The sequence below is a fragment of the Bos taurus genome, chromosome 1 (genome assembly GCF_002263795.3).
Source record: "Bos taurus isolate L1 Dominette 01449 registration number 42190680 breed Hereford chromosome 1, ARS-UCD2.0, whole genome shotgun sequence".
Taxonomy (NCBI): Eukaryota; Metazoa; Chordata; class Mammalia; order Artiodactyla; family Bovidae; genus Bos; species Bos taurus.
The window spans coordinates 66,984,863-67,002,853 of NC_037328.1; the positions used below are offsets into that span (position 1 = coordinate 66,984,863).

Sequence of the window (17,991 nt, forward strand, 5' to 3'; positions counted from 1 at the left end):
GTCCATGGGATTCTCCAGGCAAGAATACTGGAGTGGGGTGCCATTGCCTTCTCCAACATTGCTACCTACCCTCACCCAATCCCTCCAAAATCCATGCTTTATATCCTGGATTCCACAGCTTGGTAAACAATACACCATTTATCTACTCAAGTCAGAAATCTAGAATCTTCTCTTCTGTTTCATATTCAGTTCATCACAGGGCCATGTCCACCTAAATCACGGTAGGATGTGGCCCTACCCTCCTTGCCCACGGATAACACTTCACTTCACAGCTTTCAGGGCTCCTTGACTGAGCTATGGCAATACATTCTCTTTAAAGACTTAAATGTACGTTATTTTATGCTTTATTGTTTGAATAGTTACCAGGTACATTTACTGGTTCAAATTTAGAACATATAAACGGCTCCCTCCTACTCCCCTCACTAAATCCCCTTCCCAGAGGCAATCAATGCTATTAGCTTCGCCAATATCCTTCCAGGAGCATTTTTACACAAAAGGTAGCATTAAAAAAAAAAAAAAACTCTCATAAAGTATACATTTATTGAGAAGCACTGTCTGCTCAAAACCTTCAACAGACTCCATTGCCTATGGTAAAGCTCAAGCTCTTCAGCCTGGCGTCCAAGGATCTCTTTGAAATTTCAGTTTCCCTGCCTCCCTTTTACATACCTAACGCTCCCACAGAACTTCAGTGCTATGAAATGGCACTACTTGATGCTCTCCAAACTCTCCTTCACCTCTGGGCCTTTGCCCTCTTGGGGAGGAAGCTCTGGGACACCAGCTTTGGGCAGAGTGCTCCTCAGAGCCTGGGCCCATCCTCAAAAGGTAGCATCTAATATGCACTATTTTGCATCTTACCTTTTCTATTTAAGGTATCCTAGAGATCTTTCCATGTTAGCCTATATTCCATCGTATAGATGCATTGTAAGCTATTCAACTACTAGTAAAATCCCATGGACAGAGGAGCCTGGTAGGCTGTAGTCCATGGGGTCGCTGAGGGTTGGACACGACTAAGCAACTTCACTTTCACTTTTCACTTTCATGCTTTGGAGAAGGAAATGGCAACCCACTCCAGTGTTCTTGCCTGGAGAATCCCAGGGACGGGGGAGCCTGGTGGGCTGCCATCTATGGAGTTGCAGAGTCGGACACAACTGAAGTGACTTAGCAGCAGCAGCAGCAACCCCTTTTATGGACACTTGCTATGTGCTGTGCTTAGTTGCTCAGTTGTGTCCAACTCTGTGCAACCTCATGAACTGTAGCCCACCAGGCTCTTCTGTCCATGGGGATTCTCCAGGCAAGAATACTAGAGTGGGTTGCCATGACCTCCTCCAGGGGATCTTCCCAATCCAGGGATCGAACCCAGGTCTCCTGCATTGCAGGCAGATTCTTTACCATCTGAACCATCAGGGAAGCCCTTATGGACACTTAAGTGGTTCCTAATCTTTTGCTATTATAAAAAAGGCTGAAAAGAACAACTTAGTACATAGGTCACTTCACAGAGGTGCTAATCAATCAACAGGACAAATTCCTAGAAGTGGACCTGCAAAATAAGAATGAATATGCAGTCATAATTCTGATAGTACAGCCAAATTGCTCTGTATAAAGACTCACCCATTTACAGTCTTACCAGACATGTGCAAAAACTTTATCTCTGACCTCTCCACCTCCATTCACCCTTGCATGGAAATGTGTCCTCCACATCATTGCCAACACCACCTTTCTAAAATGCACATCTGATGAATCACTCTCCTGTTTGCCCTACTTATCTGTCTTCCATATCTCCCTATTGATCTTCAAGACTTTTCGACATTTAGAACTGTGCTGTCCAGTGTGGGCCATTAGCCACGTGCAGCTCTTGGAGCACTTGAAATGTGGCAATGTGGCTAAGCACAACTGAAAGATGATGCAAATGTGAGATAACACTGGATTGCAATGACCTACGATGACAAAAAAGAGTGTAAAATATCTCCTTAGTAAGTTTTTAACATTGATTATATGCTGAAATGATTAATTTAGGATATTGTGACCAAAAGAACATAAAATTAAAATTATTTTCACCTGTGTGTACTTTAAAAATTCTAGCTATTGAAAAATCTTAAATTAATATGTAGCTCACACTATATTTGCTCCTCTGTCCTTGGAGCTCTCCAGGCAAGAATACTGGAGTACTAGAGTTGGTAGCCATTTCCTTCTCCAGGGGAATCTTCCCAACCCAGAGATCAAACTCAGGTCTCCTGCATTGCAGGCAGATTCTTTACCATCTGAGCCACCAGGGAAGCCCAATATGTCTATTAGACACATTATATTCCACTAGACCCTTCCTCTGTCATCTCCCTTACTCATCACATCCTTTCCAAAGCCTCCGTGCTACGTCTGTGCTTCACATACGGTGGTCCCTATGCCTTTGATGAGCCCCATCCCTCCCTCTCCTTCTCTCTTTTAAGATTCTGCTTTACTTCAGACTTCCTCTTGAGGGCTTTGAGAGATTTTGCTTCTTGAGTCACAAGTCTGACTCCAGTTACCAGCAGATGAGGTGTGGTACCTCGGCTCTCGCCTTTATTCCATAGTACACAGGGCAGCCCTGCAGTTCAGTCCTGTCTGACTCTTTGCGACTCCATGGACTGTAGTCCACCAGGATCCTCTGTTCACGGAATTTTCCATGCAAGAATACTGGAGTGGGTTGCTATTTGCTATTCCAGGGGATCTTACCCACTCAGGGATGGAACCCTTGTCACTGGGTCTCCTGTATTGGTAGGCGGATTCTTTAACCCTGAGCCACCAGGGAAGCCCCCATGAAGTTCAGCATTGTTGGCTAAATGGAGAAAGGAGGGCGGAAAAGCCGGAAGAGCCAGTCTAAAGTACTGCGTGAGAGAGAGGTAACAGGTGATATGGCATAATTCAGGTGAACAAATTCAAATTTTTTGGAATGTAGGTAAGTTTAATCTGAACTTAGCATGTAAATTACATTTTCCCTGCAAATAACAGTAACAATAAGAGTTAAAAGGAATCACAAACTCAGGAGAAACTTTCTCTGACTTGAGCATCTGCCCCGTCTCCATCCTCCCAGGGGAAGCCCAGCACTGGGCGCCAGTCCCTCGCGCGCCTCTCCCCGCCCCTGGCGCGAGGCCGCAGGAGAGGACCCCCGGGAAGTCTCTGCGCCCACCCCCCGGGGAACAGAGAATGGGACCTACTCACCGGGCAGTCCGCGGCCAGGAGGGCGGCGAAGAGAGGAGGGGGTGCGGCTCTGCCAGGAACCGAGAAGGATCTTCGGGAAAGCGAAACTGAAACTTTGCGCCCCAGGGCGGCCCCGGCCCAGCCCAGCTGCGTCGCCGCCTCTCGCGGCGCCATCCCCGAGCGACAGCCATGGCTTCGAGCCTCTGCCCGCCGTCCCCGCTGCTCGTGCGGGCGTCCCATCCCTGCACGCGCCTCCAATGGAAGCTGGAAAAGTACTTCCAGAGCCGGGAATCGGGCGGCGGGGAGTGCACCGTCCTGGCCCTGGACCCCAGCGACCCCAACTCGAACACCTTCCGGGTGCAGTTCAACAAAAGGGCGGGTGAGCTGAGGGCCGGGGCTGGGTGGCAACCGCCGTCCCTGGAGGGGCCCCCCGGGCGTTCCATGCAGACCCAGTTCAAGCTTATCTAGGACAGAGGGTGGGAGAAAGTCTGGTACCGTTCGGTGGGAGCCAGTAAGTGGGGGCTCCTGCTGACAGACGCAACCCCAACGCAGAGGACACAGCGCTGAAGTGCCCAGTCTCTGACCTGGCTTTTACTTGTCGGGGTCCCGGTGTTGACAGAACACCCGTGCCGCCCCCAGACCCCTGTGTCACTTAGGTATTTCACTTTGATGTTTTTCATCATTATTCCATTGATTTGTTTTTTAGAATTGCAAGAGTTATAGATACTAAGAAAAGGGGAGAAAATAATAAAGAAGAAAACACCCAGAGAAAAACAATATGAATATTTTGGTGTATTTCCTCCTGGCCTTTTCCTCTGAGTGTCAGCAAACATATATGTAGTTATAAACCTGAATCTACTCTTTGATTCCTGCTCTTCTCACTTGATTTATGATGAGCATTATTCCATGACATTGAAATGGGAAACTGGTGACAGTTTCAGGAATGTGACTTCTAATGAGTGGATGATATTCCATTAGCATTAAGCTTTCCTTTCTACAGTATAACTTAAGCTGCCTTCTTTGGAGTTTTGGGACTTTCCTGCTGACTCAGCTGCAATTAAGAATCCACCTGCAATGCAGGAGATCCCAGTTTGATTCCTGGGTCAGGAAGATTCCCCTGGAGAAGGGAAAGGCTACCCACTCTAGTACTCTGGCCTGGAGAATTCCATGAACTGTATGGTCCATGGGATGGCAAAAAGTTGGACACGACTGAGTGACTTTCTTTTTTTTGGAGTTTTGAATAGGCTCCTCATGCTCTAGTTAACCCACCATTCCAGGATACAGGGAGCAGCCCTTACTGTGAGGGTGCTGGGGCAAGGTACAGATGCATGAGTAAGAGGGTTATTTGAAATTGCTCTCATTTCTATGTGTATGTGTATATTTAATGTCTCCACCGAAGGTAAGGATGGCGTGTTGAAAAAAGGAAAGCACCAAATTGTGGTTAACAACCAACCTGTGACTATTTTCCTGGAACCCAATGAAAATGCAGAAGAGAAGAAGACCATAATGTCTTCTTCAACACAGCCACAAAAAGGGGCAAGGCACGGTGAGAAGCCTCCAAATGTAAAGGACATTCATAATGCTGTGGACTCCTGTCTCCCGAAGGTAGGTATTGAAGGGAGCTATGAATGTTCCTGCAACTTCCTCTCCAGTCCAAGGACCATTTGCTGAGGATTTATTATGAGCCTGGCACTGCTGTAGACATTGGGAGACAGCTGTGCTTAGTTGCTCAGTCGTATCCGACTGTTTGTGACCCTATGGATTGTACCCTGCCAGGCTCCTCTGTTTGTAGGGATTCTCCAGGCTAAAATACTGTAGTGGGTGGCCATGCCCTCCTCCAGGGGATCTTCCCAACCCAGGGATCAAACCCAGGTCTCCCACATTGCAGGTAGATTCTGTACCATCTGAGCCACCAGGGAAGCTGAGAGGTACACAGAGGTGAACACAACAGACAGGTCCCTGCTGGGGATGGAGAAGTACATAGACAATAAGCAAGTAAACAAAATAACTAAAGTCATTTCAGAGAGTGATATGTGCTAAGAAGAAAATAAGGGATTTTGCCTTAGAGAGTGACAGGGCTGGGGCAAGGAAAGAGAAGGAGTTTGTGGTATTTCTGATCAGAAGTCACTGAGGAGATGACCTTTGGCTTGAGAATTGAATGATGAGAAGGGACCAGCCACGCAGAGACATTTGACAAATCAGAATCAACTGCCTGCTATGTGCCAGGCACTGTCACAGGAGCCAAAGGTACAGCCAGGAACAAGCAGACCCTGCCCTCAGGGACCTTACGTTCTAGGGAACCAGATAATAATAGTAATCATATAGATAGGGAATAAAATATCTACCAGTGATAAATGTCTGCTAGGAAGAACAAAGCAGAATTTGTTGTTGTTTAGTCACTCAGTTGTGTCCGACTCTTTGCAACCCCATGGTCTGTACCCCACCAGGCTCCTCTGTCCATGGGATTTTGCTGGGAAAATCCCATGGAGTGGGTTGCCATGCCCTCCTCCAGGGGATCTTCCAGACCCAGGGATTGAACCTGCGTCTCCTGCATTAGCAGGCAGATTCTTTACCACTGAGCCTCCAGGGAAGCCCATAAAGCAGGATCAGATCAGATCAGTCACTCAGTCGTGTCTGACTCTTTGCAACCCCATGAATCGCAGCACGCCAGGCCTCCCTGTCCATCACCATCTCCCGGAGTTCGCTCAGACTCACGTCCATCGAGTCAGTGATGCCATCCAGCCATCTCATCCTCTGTCGTCCCCTTCTCCTGCCCCCAATCCCTCCCAGCATCAGAGTCTTTTCCAATGAGTCAACTCTTCGCATGAAGTGGCCAAAGTACTGGAGTTTCAGCTTTAGCATCATTCCTTCCAAAGAAATCCCAGGGCTGATCTCCTTCAGAATGGACTGGTTGGATCTCCTTGCAGTCCAAGGGACTCTCAAGAGTCTTCTTCAACACCACAGTTCAAAAGCATCAATTCTTCGACGCTCAGCCTTCTTCACAGTCCAACTCTCACATCCATACATGACCACAGGAAAAACCATAGCCTTGACTAGACGAACTTTGTTGGCAAAGTAATGTCTCTGCTTTTGAATATGCTATCTAGGTTGGTCATAACTTTCCTTCCAAGGAGTAAGTGTCTTTTAATTTCATGGCTGCAGTCACCATCTGTAGTGATTTTGGAGCCCAGAAAAATAAAGTCTGACACTGTTTCCACTGTTTCCCCATCGGATAAATGATAGTAAAGGACTACTATTTTAAATAGGATATTGGGAAAAAACCTCTCAAATGAGGTGACTTTTGAGTAGAGACATGAACAAAGTAAGGGAGCTAGCTAAGTGGATTTCTAAGGGAAAAAGATTTTAGGCAGAGGGGAAATAACAAGTGTAAAGCTGACACAGCCACCCCCACCCCCAACACACCCAGACAGGAGCTTATATCCCGAGCCCAGAAGCTTCAAGGAGGGAGGCCAGTGTGGCTGGAGGGCAGAGAACAAGAGAGCGAGAGAGGACCTTGAAGAGGTAGCAGAAGTCTGGTCTTTGAGGGATGAAGGTCAGGACTTCGGATTTCAACTTAGATATTAGGAGAATCCTTAGGTAGTTTCGAGCAGGGGGGTAGAGTGAGCTGATTCATATTTCTCGTGGATCCCTCTGACTGCTGTGTGGAGGGCTGAGTCTAGGAAAATGCGGAAGTGGAAGGTCAGAGTCCAGTTAGGAGGGGCTGTAGTGAGCCAGGTGCCAGATGACATTGGCTTGGACTCTGGGTGGTCCTGATGGAGGTGTGAGAAGTAGCTGGATTCAGAAAACATTTTGAAGGAAGATCTAGAGGAAAAGTGTTACATGAGGAGGGAACAGCTTATGCAAAGACTTTGAGGGAGAACAAAACATTAAACAATATCTTGCTTTTATATTATGTTCAATTTGCCACTGTCCTTTTTTTTTTTTTTTTTTGCCTAATCTGGGGTTTCTCTCATATTTGAGTTTCTAAAGGCCACGGTTTAGAGGGACTAGCAACATTGCATGCAGTTAGGGGGCTAGTTTTGTTTTTTGTTTTTTGTTTTTTTAAAGGAGGAGCATAGGAGAGAAAAAACAATAACAGGAAAAAACTTCATCCTCACATGTATGGCCCCCTCCTAGGCTCACACCCTTTAGTCAGAAACATAACAATTTACCAAGAAAATGAAGTGCCTACCTAACCTCCTTCCCTGGTGGCTCAGAGGTTAAAGTGTCTACCTCCAATGCAGGAGACCCGGGTTCGATCCCTGGGTCAGGAAGATCCCCTGGAGAAGGAAATGGCAACCCACTCCAGTATTCTTGCCTGGAGAATCCCATGAACGGAGGAGCCTGCTGGGCTACAGTCCACAGGGTCCCAGAGAGTCGGACACGACTGAGCGACTTCACTTTTTCACTCACTTCACCTACCTTCCACCGACTTCACTTTTTCACTCACTTCACCTACCTTCCACCCGACTCGTCAAGGTCAAATCAACAGTGGCAGCTCTAGAATCCAGACTTACTGTCCTTGGGATTTTTAGAAATGTTAATGCCCAGATTCTACATTTACATCACAATCTCTGAAGATGGGCCTGGGCCTCAGCTGTTTTTCCTCCCTGGGCGATTCCAGTGTGCAAACAGGGCTGGCTATTTTATCAGGGCAAGAGTGCCTCTGGGCTGCAGTACATTGCCTGCTCTGCAGAAAGGAATTGAAAGAAGTCGTCGTGGTTATTTCTCTCATCTCTAGACATTCTACTGAGAGGAGAACATAGACCTGGATGTTTAATATATATTATTTGTTCTCTTTTAAAATTTCAGATCTTTCTTACTGTCACGGCAGAACTGAACTGTCAACTGTTCTCTAAAGAGCAAAGGGACCTCATCACTGTTCACTGCCCCAACGTCAAACGAGTGAAGGACCACGATGGAACTGAGAAAATCTGTAGTAACTTCAGAGATATTGAAAAAGTACATGGCTTCTTAAGTGAACTGCTCCTGGAAAGGGAGCAGAAACATGAATCTTCCCCTTTGACATCAGAGAGGGAGCCACTCAGTCAGCAGGACAGGAACAGCTGTGTTTCTCCCTTCGAACCAGAAAGCAGGTCAGAAGAAAAAAGCTGCCGTTTTGAAGTTCCCTTGGCTTTCTTTGAATACTTTACACACTCCTGCCCTGATAAAATAGCCTCCATAGAGAAAAAATTTGGTACAAAAATAAAAAGTCAGGCAAGTTCTCCGAATATGGTCTATTTAGACTTCACCTCCAGTCGATCAGGTGACCTCGAAGCAGCTCACAAGAATTTTGTTGGAGAATTTCAGAAGTGTGTAGAGACTCTGAAGCAGGAATGTGTTGCCGTAGCAGACAGTAAGCAGGCAACCAAAATCAAGGAGGAGTTAAATCACCACTTTGCAAAGCTCCTCATAAAGGAGAAAGGAAGAGAATTAACTCTCCTTGGGACCGCAGATGACATTTCAGCTGCCAAAGATTTTCTTGACTCAAAGAATTTTGAAAGTCTTGTCAAGCCACCTGTGAAAATATTGACTCCTAAGCACATGATGAAGGGAATTGAGGTTGATACCGCTCACTATAAGCTTTTAGAAGCAGAATTATCCCAGGAGATATCAAAGATAGAAAAAAAGTACAACACTCAAAGTAACATTTTGGGGATAAATCAGAAAACCTGCATTCAATTTGAACCCAAAACCAAGGATTTGGATCTATCCATACATGCTTATTCAAGTTTCATCGACACCTATCAATATGTCTCTTGTCAGATTACGAGAGAAGTTCTTTCGCTGAAACTTTTGGGCAAGGAGAGAAAACACTTATTTGGGACAAAGTTCTCTGATGATTTTAGGAAAAGGCATCCAGATATACACTTTGTGCTAAATCGAGAGTCAATGACTTTGATTGGGTTGCCAAATCATCTTACAAAGGCAAAACAGTATGTCTTAAACAGATGTGGGGTGTCTCCATCAGCTACAGAGAAATGGAATGAAACACTCATGGACACTGATAGTCATAATTCAAAAACAGCTCCGCCAACATTGCAGCACCCCGCCAGTTCTGAGGTGTCAGAAATGAATGAGGAACAGGACATGTGTGCCATCTGTTTGAACACCATTAGCAACAAACAAGTGCTTTCAAAGTGCAAGCATAAATTCTGCAGCCCTTGTATCCAGGCAGCCTTCTCATATAAGCCAGTCTGTCCTGTGTGCCAGACTTCCTATGGTGTCCAGAAAGGGAATCAGCCAGACGGAAGAATGAGTACCTTTGTTGTAAGAAGTTCACTTCCAGGTTATGAATCCTGTGGCACCATTGAAATTACTTATGATATTGAAGGAGGCATACAGACAGTAAGTGTTTCTGAGTTCCATGAATTTCTTTCCAGTAAACTGAGATTATCAGAGCAACAGGGACTGTTCTATTACCAATTGGCAGAAGATTTCCCAGACAGTTAAATGCTTATTTATAAAGTTCACTTTTTAAGTAGTAAAAAGTACTTGGTTTACTTATAACAGGTATCTTTCTTGTCTATTAAGGCAGAGAAGGGATGGGTGGTGATTGTGCATTGGAAGGAGGATTGTATTCCCAGAATGAATTTGGGGAAAGAGGAGAAATATGAATTATCTGGGGAATATGAGCAGACCTTCAGTGCTCTTGTTTTTTGTTTGCTCTATCTGCATATGAACACATCTACACATGTAGTGAAATTTAGACATGGATGTTTTCATGTGACATTTTCTTGCCTTCATACAGAAAGAACACCCAAACCCAGGGGAGAGATTTTCTGGAATTCGGCGAACTGCATACTTGCCTGATAACAAGGAAGGAAACGAGGTTTTGCGTCTGCTTCGTAGGGCCTTTGACCAAAAACTGATTTTCACAGTGGGGGAGTCTCGAACATTAGGAGTCTCAGGTGTCATTACATGGAATGATATCCACCACAAAACATCCAGGACTGGAGGATCACAAAGGTGAGAACCTTTTGAAACAGAATGGCTGCTAAATAGAATTTAGAGGTCATAAAACATGGCAATTTGAAGATGTGACTGTAAGGAGACAGTTTATATCAGTGAGACTGGATGCAGTATTTTGACAGATGCTAATCAGGGATGATAATCTCAAAGACAGAAAGACTGGTTCCCATGACCTTCTACCTTCCAACCACAAAGTATCATACAGTTCATAAATTTTGCATCAAAGGGGAGTGGATCTTCAGAATGCAAGTAAATGGTATCCAAGGTGATTTAATTTGGTATAATTTTAATATTCCACATCTATTTGAAGGGTAGAGCCTAGGAATGTCACTGTGCCTTCTTTTAAGATCACCCTTTCTTCTACCCTCCTCTCCTATGAGTCCAGTAGAGATCCTAAATTCACTTGACTAATAGAACTCTAGAAAAGTCTTAGTTAATGGTAATGGAAGTTGTATCATGGGCAATCCAATTGCTCTTTATGAAATTCAGATAGAATAACTCAGACCCTTGGTATTCAAAAGGGAATATATCCTGACTTAATTCCCCAAATTTGAAAATCTTCCTATAGCAAAATGATTACCCTCCATAGAAATATAGTATATTATAACTTTATGAGAATCATTGCTTAACCATGAGCTGAAATTAAAGTCTTGTTAGAAGGCAGATCCTGGGCAGGTAGCTAGACCTATTCACCAGCTAAATGATTCACCTCAGCACACTTACAAATGATTATCAGTCATTGGCCTTCAGGATGGTTTGTAAATATCCGCAACTCTGAATGTTAATGCCAAGGACCTACTGTACAGATTTTTTAAAAAACATCTGTGGTGAAGCTAAGGGCATGTTTTCTTCTGCAGGTATGGTTATCCTGATCCTGACTATCTGAAACGTGTCAAACAAGAGCTGAAAGATAAAGGAATTGAGTAAAAAGACTGTATTAAAAGGATGTCTTGAGCCAAGCTTCCAAAAGGCACAGTTGAAGTAGAGTAAATTCTAATCTAAATCCTTGAGTAAAAACACCTTAAACATTTTTTCATCTCAAGAAGTGGTTTGTATATGCAAGGTTGTCATTTCTGGAGTGTTATATTTTATGGATGAAAAAAGCCCCAGAGATCTTTGTAATTTTGCTGCAGAGGTATTGCACCTCATTCACATGTCATCACTGTTGGGGATACAGGGGTGAAGTGCTGTGAATTGCAATCACCTTCTGTGTTGTTCAGCTGAAGTACTCGATGCCAGTTGATCCTCCTTTTATTGCTATCTCTGTGATAGTCCTTTAGTTTGGTTTGTTTGCCCTTTAAACTCTATCCTAAGAGTAAAATCCTAATCTGAATGGAGGCAGGGGAGGGGAGGAAGGTTTTGGTTGTGAAAAATTAGAGAACCACATTCCTCTGCCTATCCCATGGCCAGGACAGAAATTGAGCAACCTTTGGTAATAAATGGAATCTCTCTCTTTAAGTTGCTCAGTCATGTCCACATCTTTGCAACCCCATGGACTATAGCCCTCCAGGCTCCTCTGCTCATGGGATTTTCCAGGCAAGAATACTGGAGTGGGCTGCCATTTCCTTCTCCAAGGGATCTTCCTGACCCAGGGTTCAAGCCTGGATCTCCTGCACTGCAGGCAGATTTACCATCTGAGCCACCAGTGTTTGGGACACAGAACCTAGTGTATAGTTGATGCTTAATAAATTTTTGCTGCCTGACTCAAGTTGGTAATAACCCAGCAGAGAAATATATATTCCCTAAATCTTTGGCAGAGCTCTTGGAAGCCATTGGCTTTGGAAGCCATTTCTGGAGTCCTCACCACTTATAGGGGAAAATGAGTTTGTTACTCCAGAACTCATGGCCTCTGAACTCTGACTGGCCAAACTTTGTCCTTGCTCCCTGCTGATCCTTCTAATCTGCCAAATGGTGTGCACTTCCCCTGCCATAGTAATGCTACACATCTCTGAGCATTTTTTCTCTCTGGATATTATTGTACTTTTATATTATGCTACTTTGAGTTTTAACAGATAAATCACAAAAATGCCCGTAGACTATCATTTTCTCAGTAACTGTAGCCCCCACAGCACTTTCTCCTTCCTTTTGCTAAGTCCCACCATGTCATGCTTTCTCCCTTAAATTATTTCTCTCTCATAATGACTGAACAGAGAAAAGGCTCGAGTTGCACCTACTGTAAGAAATGTCAACATGCCAAAATTTACTTCTAAATGGTTTTCCAGCTCACAAGTTTTAATAGCAAACTATCTCATTATCCATGTTCCAGTGTTTTTCCAAAAATGATGAATGAGATGCTGTTTTCTTAAAAATACATGCATATAATTTTTTGGTCAGACAGTAATAGTTGATATTGTATATTTATTTTGTCCCCTTTATAAGAACTTTGTATCTGGGCTGTTGATACTATTAGTATCCCCATTTTATAACTGAGAAAGCTGATGTGCAGAAAGGGTAAGTACCTTGACAAAGATCCCATGATAAGTAGCGGTGCTGTAATTTGAAGGAGTTAGGGTGATTCCAAGGCTTTTGTGCCCAGAGTTGTACTGCCTCCTATAGGGGTCTTCTCCTCCATGGAGAAGCCTGAGGAGTTCCCATTATTCTGAGCTTCTCTCAGAAATGGATTCCTGCACAGTACTCAAAGTAGATTTCCTCTGAGGAAATCCTATTTGAAAAATTTTAAACCCCAAAATTTTAAATTTTGTTCAGAGAGTTGAGGAAATTTAAGGTAAATGGTATATATATATCAGATTAGATGTTTCAAATCAGATTAGATGTTTAGTTTTTGGTGATTCATTTAAGTCATAGAGTTATAATTAGTTGTTTTGTGTCTGTGGGTATGTTAGTTAAATTTGCTTCAAAAAAGAAAAGTTTGGTTCCTGCTAAGATCTGGATCCTTGATTGCAACGTGTGTGCAAGTTTCATAGTGTGAGTGGTTGTCGAGCCTTTGGATTACTGCTTTTGCTCTGTGGAAGGTATTATTATCAATATTTGCTATAAATAAAGTTATTTCCATTTTAGGAACATATTGTCTGTGTTCTTTTCCATTTCCTTTTTCTTTTTCCTAAGGTTGAGATTCTGGGTGTTTCCTGCAATACATTCAGTGTGCAGCATACCACTTGGGCAGATGCCTTTGCTTGGTTTTGTGTATGTGTGCTCAGTCGCTTCAGTCATGTTCAACTCTTTGTGACCTATGGATTGTAGCCCACCCAGCTCCTCTGTCCATGGGATTCTCCAGACAATACTGGAGTGGGTTGCTATGCCTTCCGCCAGGGGATCTTTACGACCCAGGCATTAAGCCCATATCTCCTGTGTCTCCTGCATTGCAGGCAGTTTCTTTACCCACTGAGCTACCTGGGAAGCCCAGTTGTGTGTGTAGCTGTTGCTAAGTAGTATCACAATAGACTTAACTACTATTAACTTCACTGCTGCCATGTTCAACTGTAAAAATCACATTTCTTATTATTTTTCCTCTTTAACACATAGGTTACTACAAAAGTAAAAGTCAGCTGCAGGGTTTCACCTCTTCTCTCCTAAGAAAGCATACATAGTAACCTATCAGAGCACACTTGTCCCTCCTGGCTCCAACAGTTTTCATTTCACCTTTCCAGCATTAAAACTGCATTACCCAGATGGCTCACTGCTGCTGCTGCTGCTGCTGCTAAGTCGCTTCAGTCGTGTCCGACTCTGTGCGACCCCATAGACGGCAGCCCACCAGGCTTCCCCGTCCCTGGGATTCTCCAGGCAAGAACACTGTAGTGGGTTGCCATTTCCTTCTCCAATGCATGAAAGTAAAAAGTGAAAATGAAGTCGCTCAGTCGTGTCCAACTCTAGCGACCCCATGGGCTGCAGCCTACCAGGCTCCTCCGTCCATGGGATTTTCCAGACAAAAGTACTGGAGTGGGGTGCCATTGATGGCTCACTAGGCTCTGGCAAATCAAGACACCTTTGTCTCCAAAGGAAAAAAAGAGAATTATGAGTAATACTGAGATAGTTGATGTTTCCCTAAAGACAGTTTCTGCACAATTTCAGTGTGTGGGATTTTCCCCTAAGCAATCCAACACCAGCTGAGTGTCCTTCAGTTCAACTCAAATCTGACACTATCTGGAGATAGCATCAGATTCCACAGGTAAGGGCCCAGTCTCACAAAACTGTCCTCCCTTTCAGGAGCCAATTACAAGTCTAGATTGTTCCTGTGCTTCTGACTAAATGGCTATAAAATCAGAGGTTCCCAGACCTCCTCCTTGGGCTCAATTAATTTGCTAGAGCAGCTCACTGAAGTCAGGAATCCAGGTTACTTACTAGATTACGGTTTACTATAAAATGATATAACTCAGGAACAGCCAGATGGAAGAGATTTTGTTGTTCAGTCGCTCAGTCATGTCCAAATCTTTGCGACCCCAAGACTGCAGCACTCCAGGCTCCTCTGTCCTTCACCATCTCCTAGAGTTTGTTCAAACTTATGTCCATTGTGTTGGTGATGGAAGAGATGCATATGGGGAAAGGTCATGGAACTTCCATGCCCTCTCTAGGTGCACCACAAAACTGAGCAGAACACCGTAGGGTCCTCTTGGGTAAAAAGCCTTTTCGTGTCCCCCATTTCTTGTTGGTAAGGAAAACATTTCAGCCTCCCAGATCTTCCCTGTGTTCTAAAGGGAAGGGTCAAATAGTTGCTAATTAGTGTGAGGGGATGCAGAAACAAAGGAAAGGAGGTCAAGAAACAGTTGTACAGTAATGGTCAGGGTCCTAGTTCCTCCTCAAGGGATACACAAAAGAATCTGATACATACCTCTATCCACAAAATAATCAACACTCTATAATAGGAATAGAAAAGAGTTTTATTTGAACCAAACTGTGGAATATAGCCCAGAATATAACCCCTCAGATAACACTGAGACTTGCTCAGGAGAAGCATGGTTTTTAGGACATAAATTTAAAATGGTGTCTCTCCTCCCCTGTCTACCAGGAAGAACAAAGCTTAATCACTGGAAACAACTTTAGACCCATAGCAGCCTAGAGATGGCACTGGAAAAATCTCATAACAAATTCTACTAACTGGTCTTTGTCTACCACTAGTTTTCCCATACATTTGCCCTTCCATGATTTGCTGCCCATAGAGACTCAAGGTCCTTTTCCTTTGACTTATTACTCCTCTAAAAATTTATTGTTCTTTTGCTAAGATGCTGTATAAGCTCAAGTTCTAACCGAATCTTTGAAATTCTCATCTCTGGGTACTCCCATGCGTTACGTGTGTGATGCACATGTTAATAAACTTCTGTTTGCCTTTCTCTTGTTAATCTGTATTTCATCAGTCCTATTTACAGGGCTCCAGGCAGAGAACCTCAAATGGGTAGAGGAAGAGATTTTTCCTCCCCTAATAGAAGTATGTCAAATAAGTAAATGTTAAAGGTGTTAGCTAAAGCTCCTGTGTGTACTTGTAAGCTTAGTTGCTCAGTCACGTCTGACTCTTTGCGATCCCATGGACTGTAGCCTGCCAGGCTCCTTGGTCCATAGGATTCTCCAGGCAAGAATACTGGAGTGGGTTGCCATTCCCTTCTCCAGGGGATCTTCCTGACCTCGGGATCAAACTCAGGTCTCCTGCATTGCAGGTAGATTCTTTACCATCTGAGCCACTAGTGAAGCCCAAAGCTCCTACAGTCTATATACAAATGTATATAATAGACATATATAAGTGTGTGTGTGTATATGTGTACAATAAATACATGGTATATAAATGTATCAAGCCAAGCAAATATAACACTGTACACCTTAAACTTATACAATGTTGTTGGTCGATTATATCTCAATTTAACTTTTTTTTTTTTTTTTTTTGGTTTTTAAAATATAAGAGGGTGGACTTCCCTGGCAATCCAGTGGTTAAGAATCCGTGTTTTCAAGGCAAATTTGATTGGGTAATCAATATGGGTTTGATTGGGTAACTAAGACCCCACATGCTGCATGGCACAGCCAAAAATAAATAAATAAAATATAAGAAAAAACAATTAAAACGTTTAAGGTGAAATGAACTTTTTTTCAAGTGGGATGGATTAGCCAGTGACAGCCAGCACTCATACCTAAAACAAACAGAAAATTGAAACACAATAGAGAAATCGTTTGTTTTAAGGTAAAAGAGAGCTGCTAAGTCAAGAAGAACTGGAGAGGCTGAGACCCCAGAAAGGGAGAATTTTGAAGAGGGAGGGCTGAATTTTGCAGCCACTTCACCCAGGTGTTAGTTGCTGATTCTGGGCATGGGCCCGAGGCTGATAATTCCATGTCTCACAGCCAGGGAAGACCACTGCTGGGAAACAGACCAGCAGAGCTATGGGAGATCTGAGAGGTTCCTTTAGGGCATCTGTTAAATTCTGGGGATGCATGAGTCAAGAGCTCTTAAAACAGAAGCAGAAAGCCTCTGAAGCAGAACAGAGTCTTCCAAAATCTTGTGAGACAAGGATTAGAATTCTGGACTCACCAGGGAGATTTCTGCTGAAAATCCTGAAAAGACAGGAGCAAAACTGAGGTAGACTGAGCCTTACCAGGGCGCAACTCAATCTCAACTCAGCCTAGGACATTATTGGATTCAGGTGACCTGCCACTGATTAGAAACAAAATGCTTCATAGAATTAACGTGATTTTGGCTTTATGTTGAAATATAAATGGAAAAGAATATCAAAAAGTATTCTAGATTCAAAAGGACTTATGAGAAGAATTTGTCCTAGCAGACATTGAAATCTATCAGCAACCAATTTGACACTCCTGGTATAAGAAAATATCAATAATGAGAATATTAAAAAGACTCACACTTTCCCCAATACTCTTCAAAAAATTCCAGGTGGAATGAAAGTTAAATACTTAAAAGCCAAAACAAATACACTCTCATGAATGTGAACAGACTAGCACTAGGGGAAATCACTTTTTGACTTTTGATAGAATAGAAATGAAAAAAAGATGGACAGGTTCATTACTTAGTTTTAGCTTTGATGGAATGAACATCCATCAATAAAGCTAAGATCTTAAAAATCCAGAGAAATGGAGAAAATGTTTGCACACAAACACAGAAGTTCAAACTGAGAAGAATAAAGAGCGCATATAAATAGGCAAAAATACTAACTGCCCATCAAACAAACGATTAAAATTCAATCATACAAGAAGAAACATGATCTTAAATCATGATTTTAAAACTACGCAGCCAACTTTGTTGGTAAAATAGCTGTAAAATACACCTACTGTGAAGTTTCATTTTGTACCTAAAATAGAACAAGAAAAACTTCTGAAAAGTGATAAAACTCAAAGCCTGCAAGGCTTGAGGAAAGCAGATACCATGCGTTAATGACAGCAATGTAAAGAAAGCCAGTCTTTCTGAAGGGTAAAATGGCACTTTACTGAAAGAATCATGAGTATGTTCCAGCACCCCATCCCACTAAGTAATGAGATTTATCCTGAAGAAATAATGTTTAATAAAAAAACAAAAGTAGACATATATAATGTTTGTTTTATGATATTAAAATACCAAAAGAAGTGAAGATCCCAACAGTGCTGAAATATAGAAACTATCTGTGGTATATCAAAATAACATATATACTCTAGTGATACACTGAAGATATAAAGATGATGCAGGAAATAGAAGACATTTGGTTAAATCATGTTACATTAGAGCTTCCCTGGTGGCTCAGAGGATAAAGCGTCTGCCTGCAATGCAGGAGACCCGGGTTCGATCCCTGGGTTGGGTAGATCCCCTGGAGAAGGAAATGGCAATCCACTCCAGTATTCTTGCCTGGAGAATCCCATGGACAGAGGAGCCTGGCGGGCTACAGTCCACGGGGTCGCAAAGAGTCAGACACAACTGAGTGACTT

General features: G+C 43.2%; 2 protein-coding genes across 9 annotated transcripts in view; one reads left to right on the forward strand and one right to left on the reverse strand.

Moving 5' to 3' along the window:
* The window catches only part of PARP9 (poly(ADP-ribose) polymerase family member 9), a 29,860-nt gene extending 26,357 nt beyond the window's left edge, over positions 1-3,503 (reverse strand). For 2 of the 8 annotated variants that reach the window (XM_024978758.2, XM_005201395.4), the window contains exon 1: positions 3,193-3,266. The gene's annotated coding sequence lies outside the window, so the exon portion shown is untranslated. Of the gene's footprint in view, positions 1-1,480 lie in introns of all 8 variants that reach the window. The other 6 variants (XM_024978737.2, XM_024978852.2, XM_059877759.1 and 3 more) reach the window with 6 other exon arrangements.
* DTX3L (deltex E3 ubiquitin ligase 3L) lies at positions 3,361-11,460 on the forward strand. Its single transcript, NM_001192396.2, has 5 exons — positions 3,361-3,550; positions 4,571-4,776; positions 7,984-9,519; positions 9,923-10,140; positions 11,001-11,460. Exons 1-5 carry the CDS (start codon positions 3,361-3,363, stop codon positions 11,068-11,070), a joined length of 2,220 nt encoding a protein of 739 aa, NP_001179325.1. The 3' UTR covers positions 11,071-11,460.
* The last annotated feature ends 6,531 nt before the right edge of the window (positions 11,461-17,991 follow it).

Coding starts and splice junctions, on each gene's coding strand:
- DTX3L (NM_001192396.2), top strand. CDS start 3,361: ATGGCTTCGAGCCTCTGCCCGCCGTCCCCGCTGCTCGTGCGGGCGTCC. Junction 3,551..4,570: donor GCAGTTCAACAAAAGGGCGG/GTGAGCTGAGGG, acceptor TCTCCACCGAAG/GTAAGGATGGCGTGTTGAAA. Junction 9,520..9,922: donor TTGAAGGAGGCATACAGACA/GTAAGTGTTTCT, acceptor GCCTTCATACAG/AAAGAACACCCAAACCCAGG.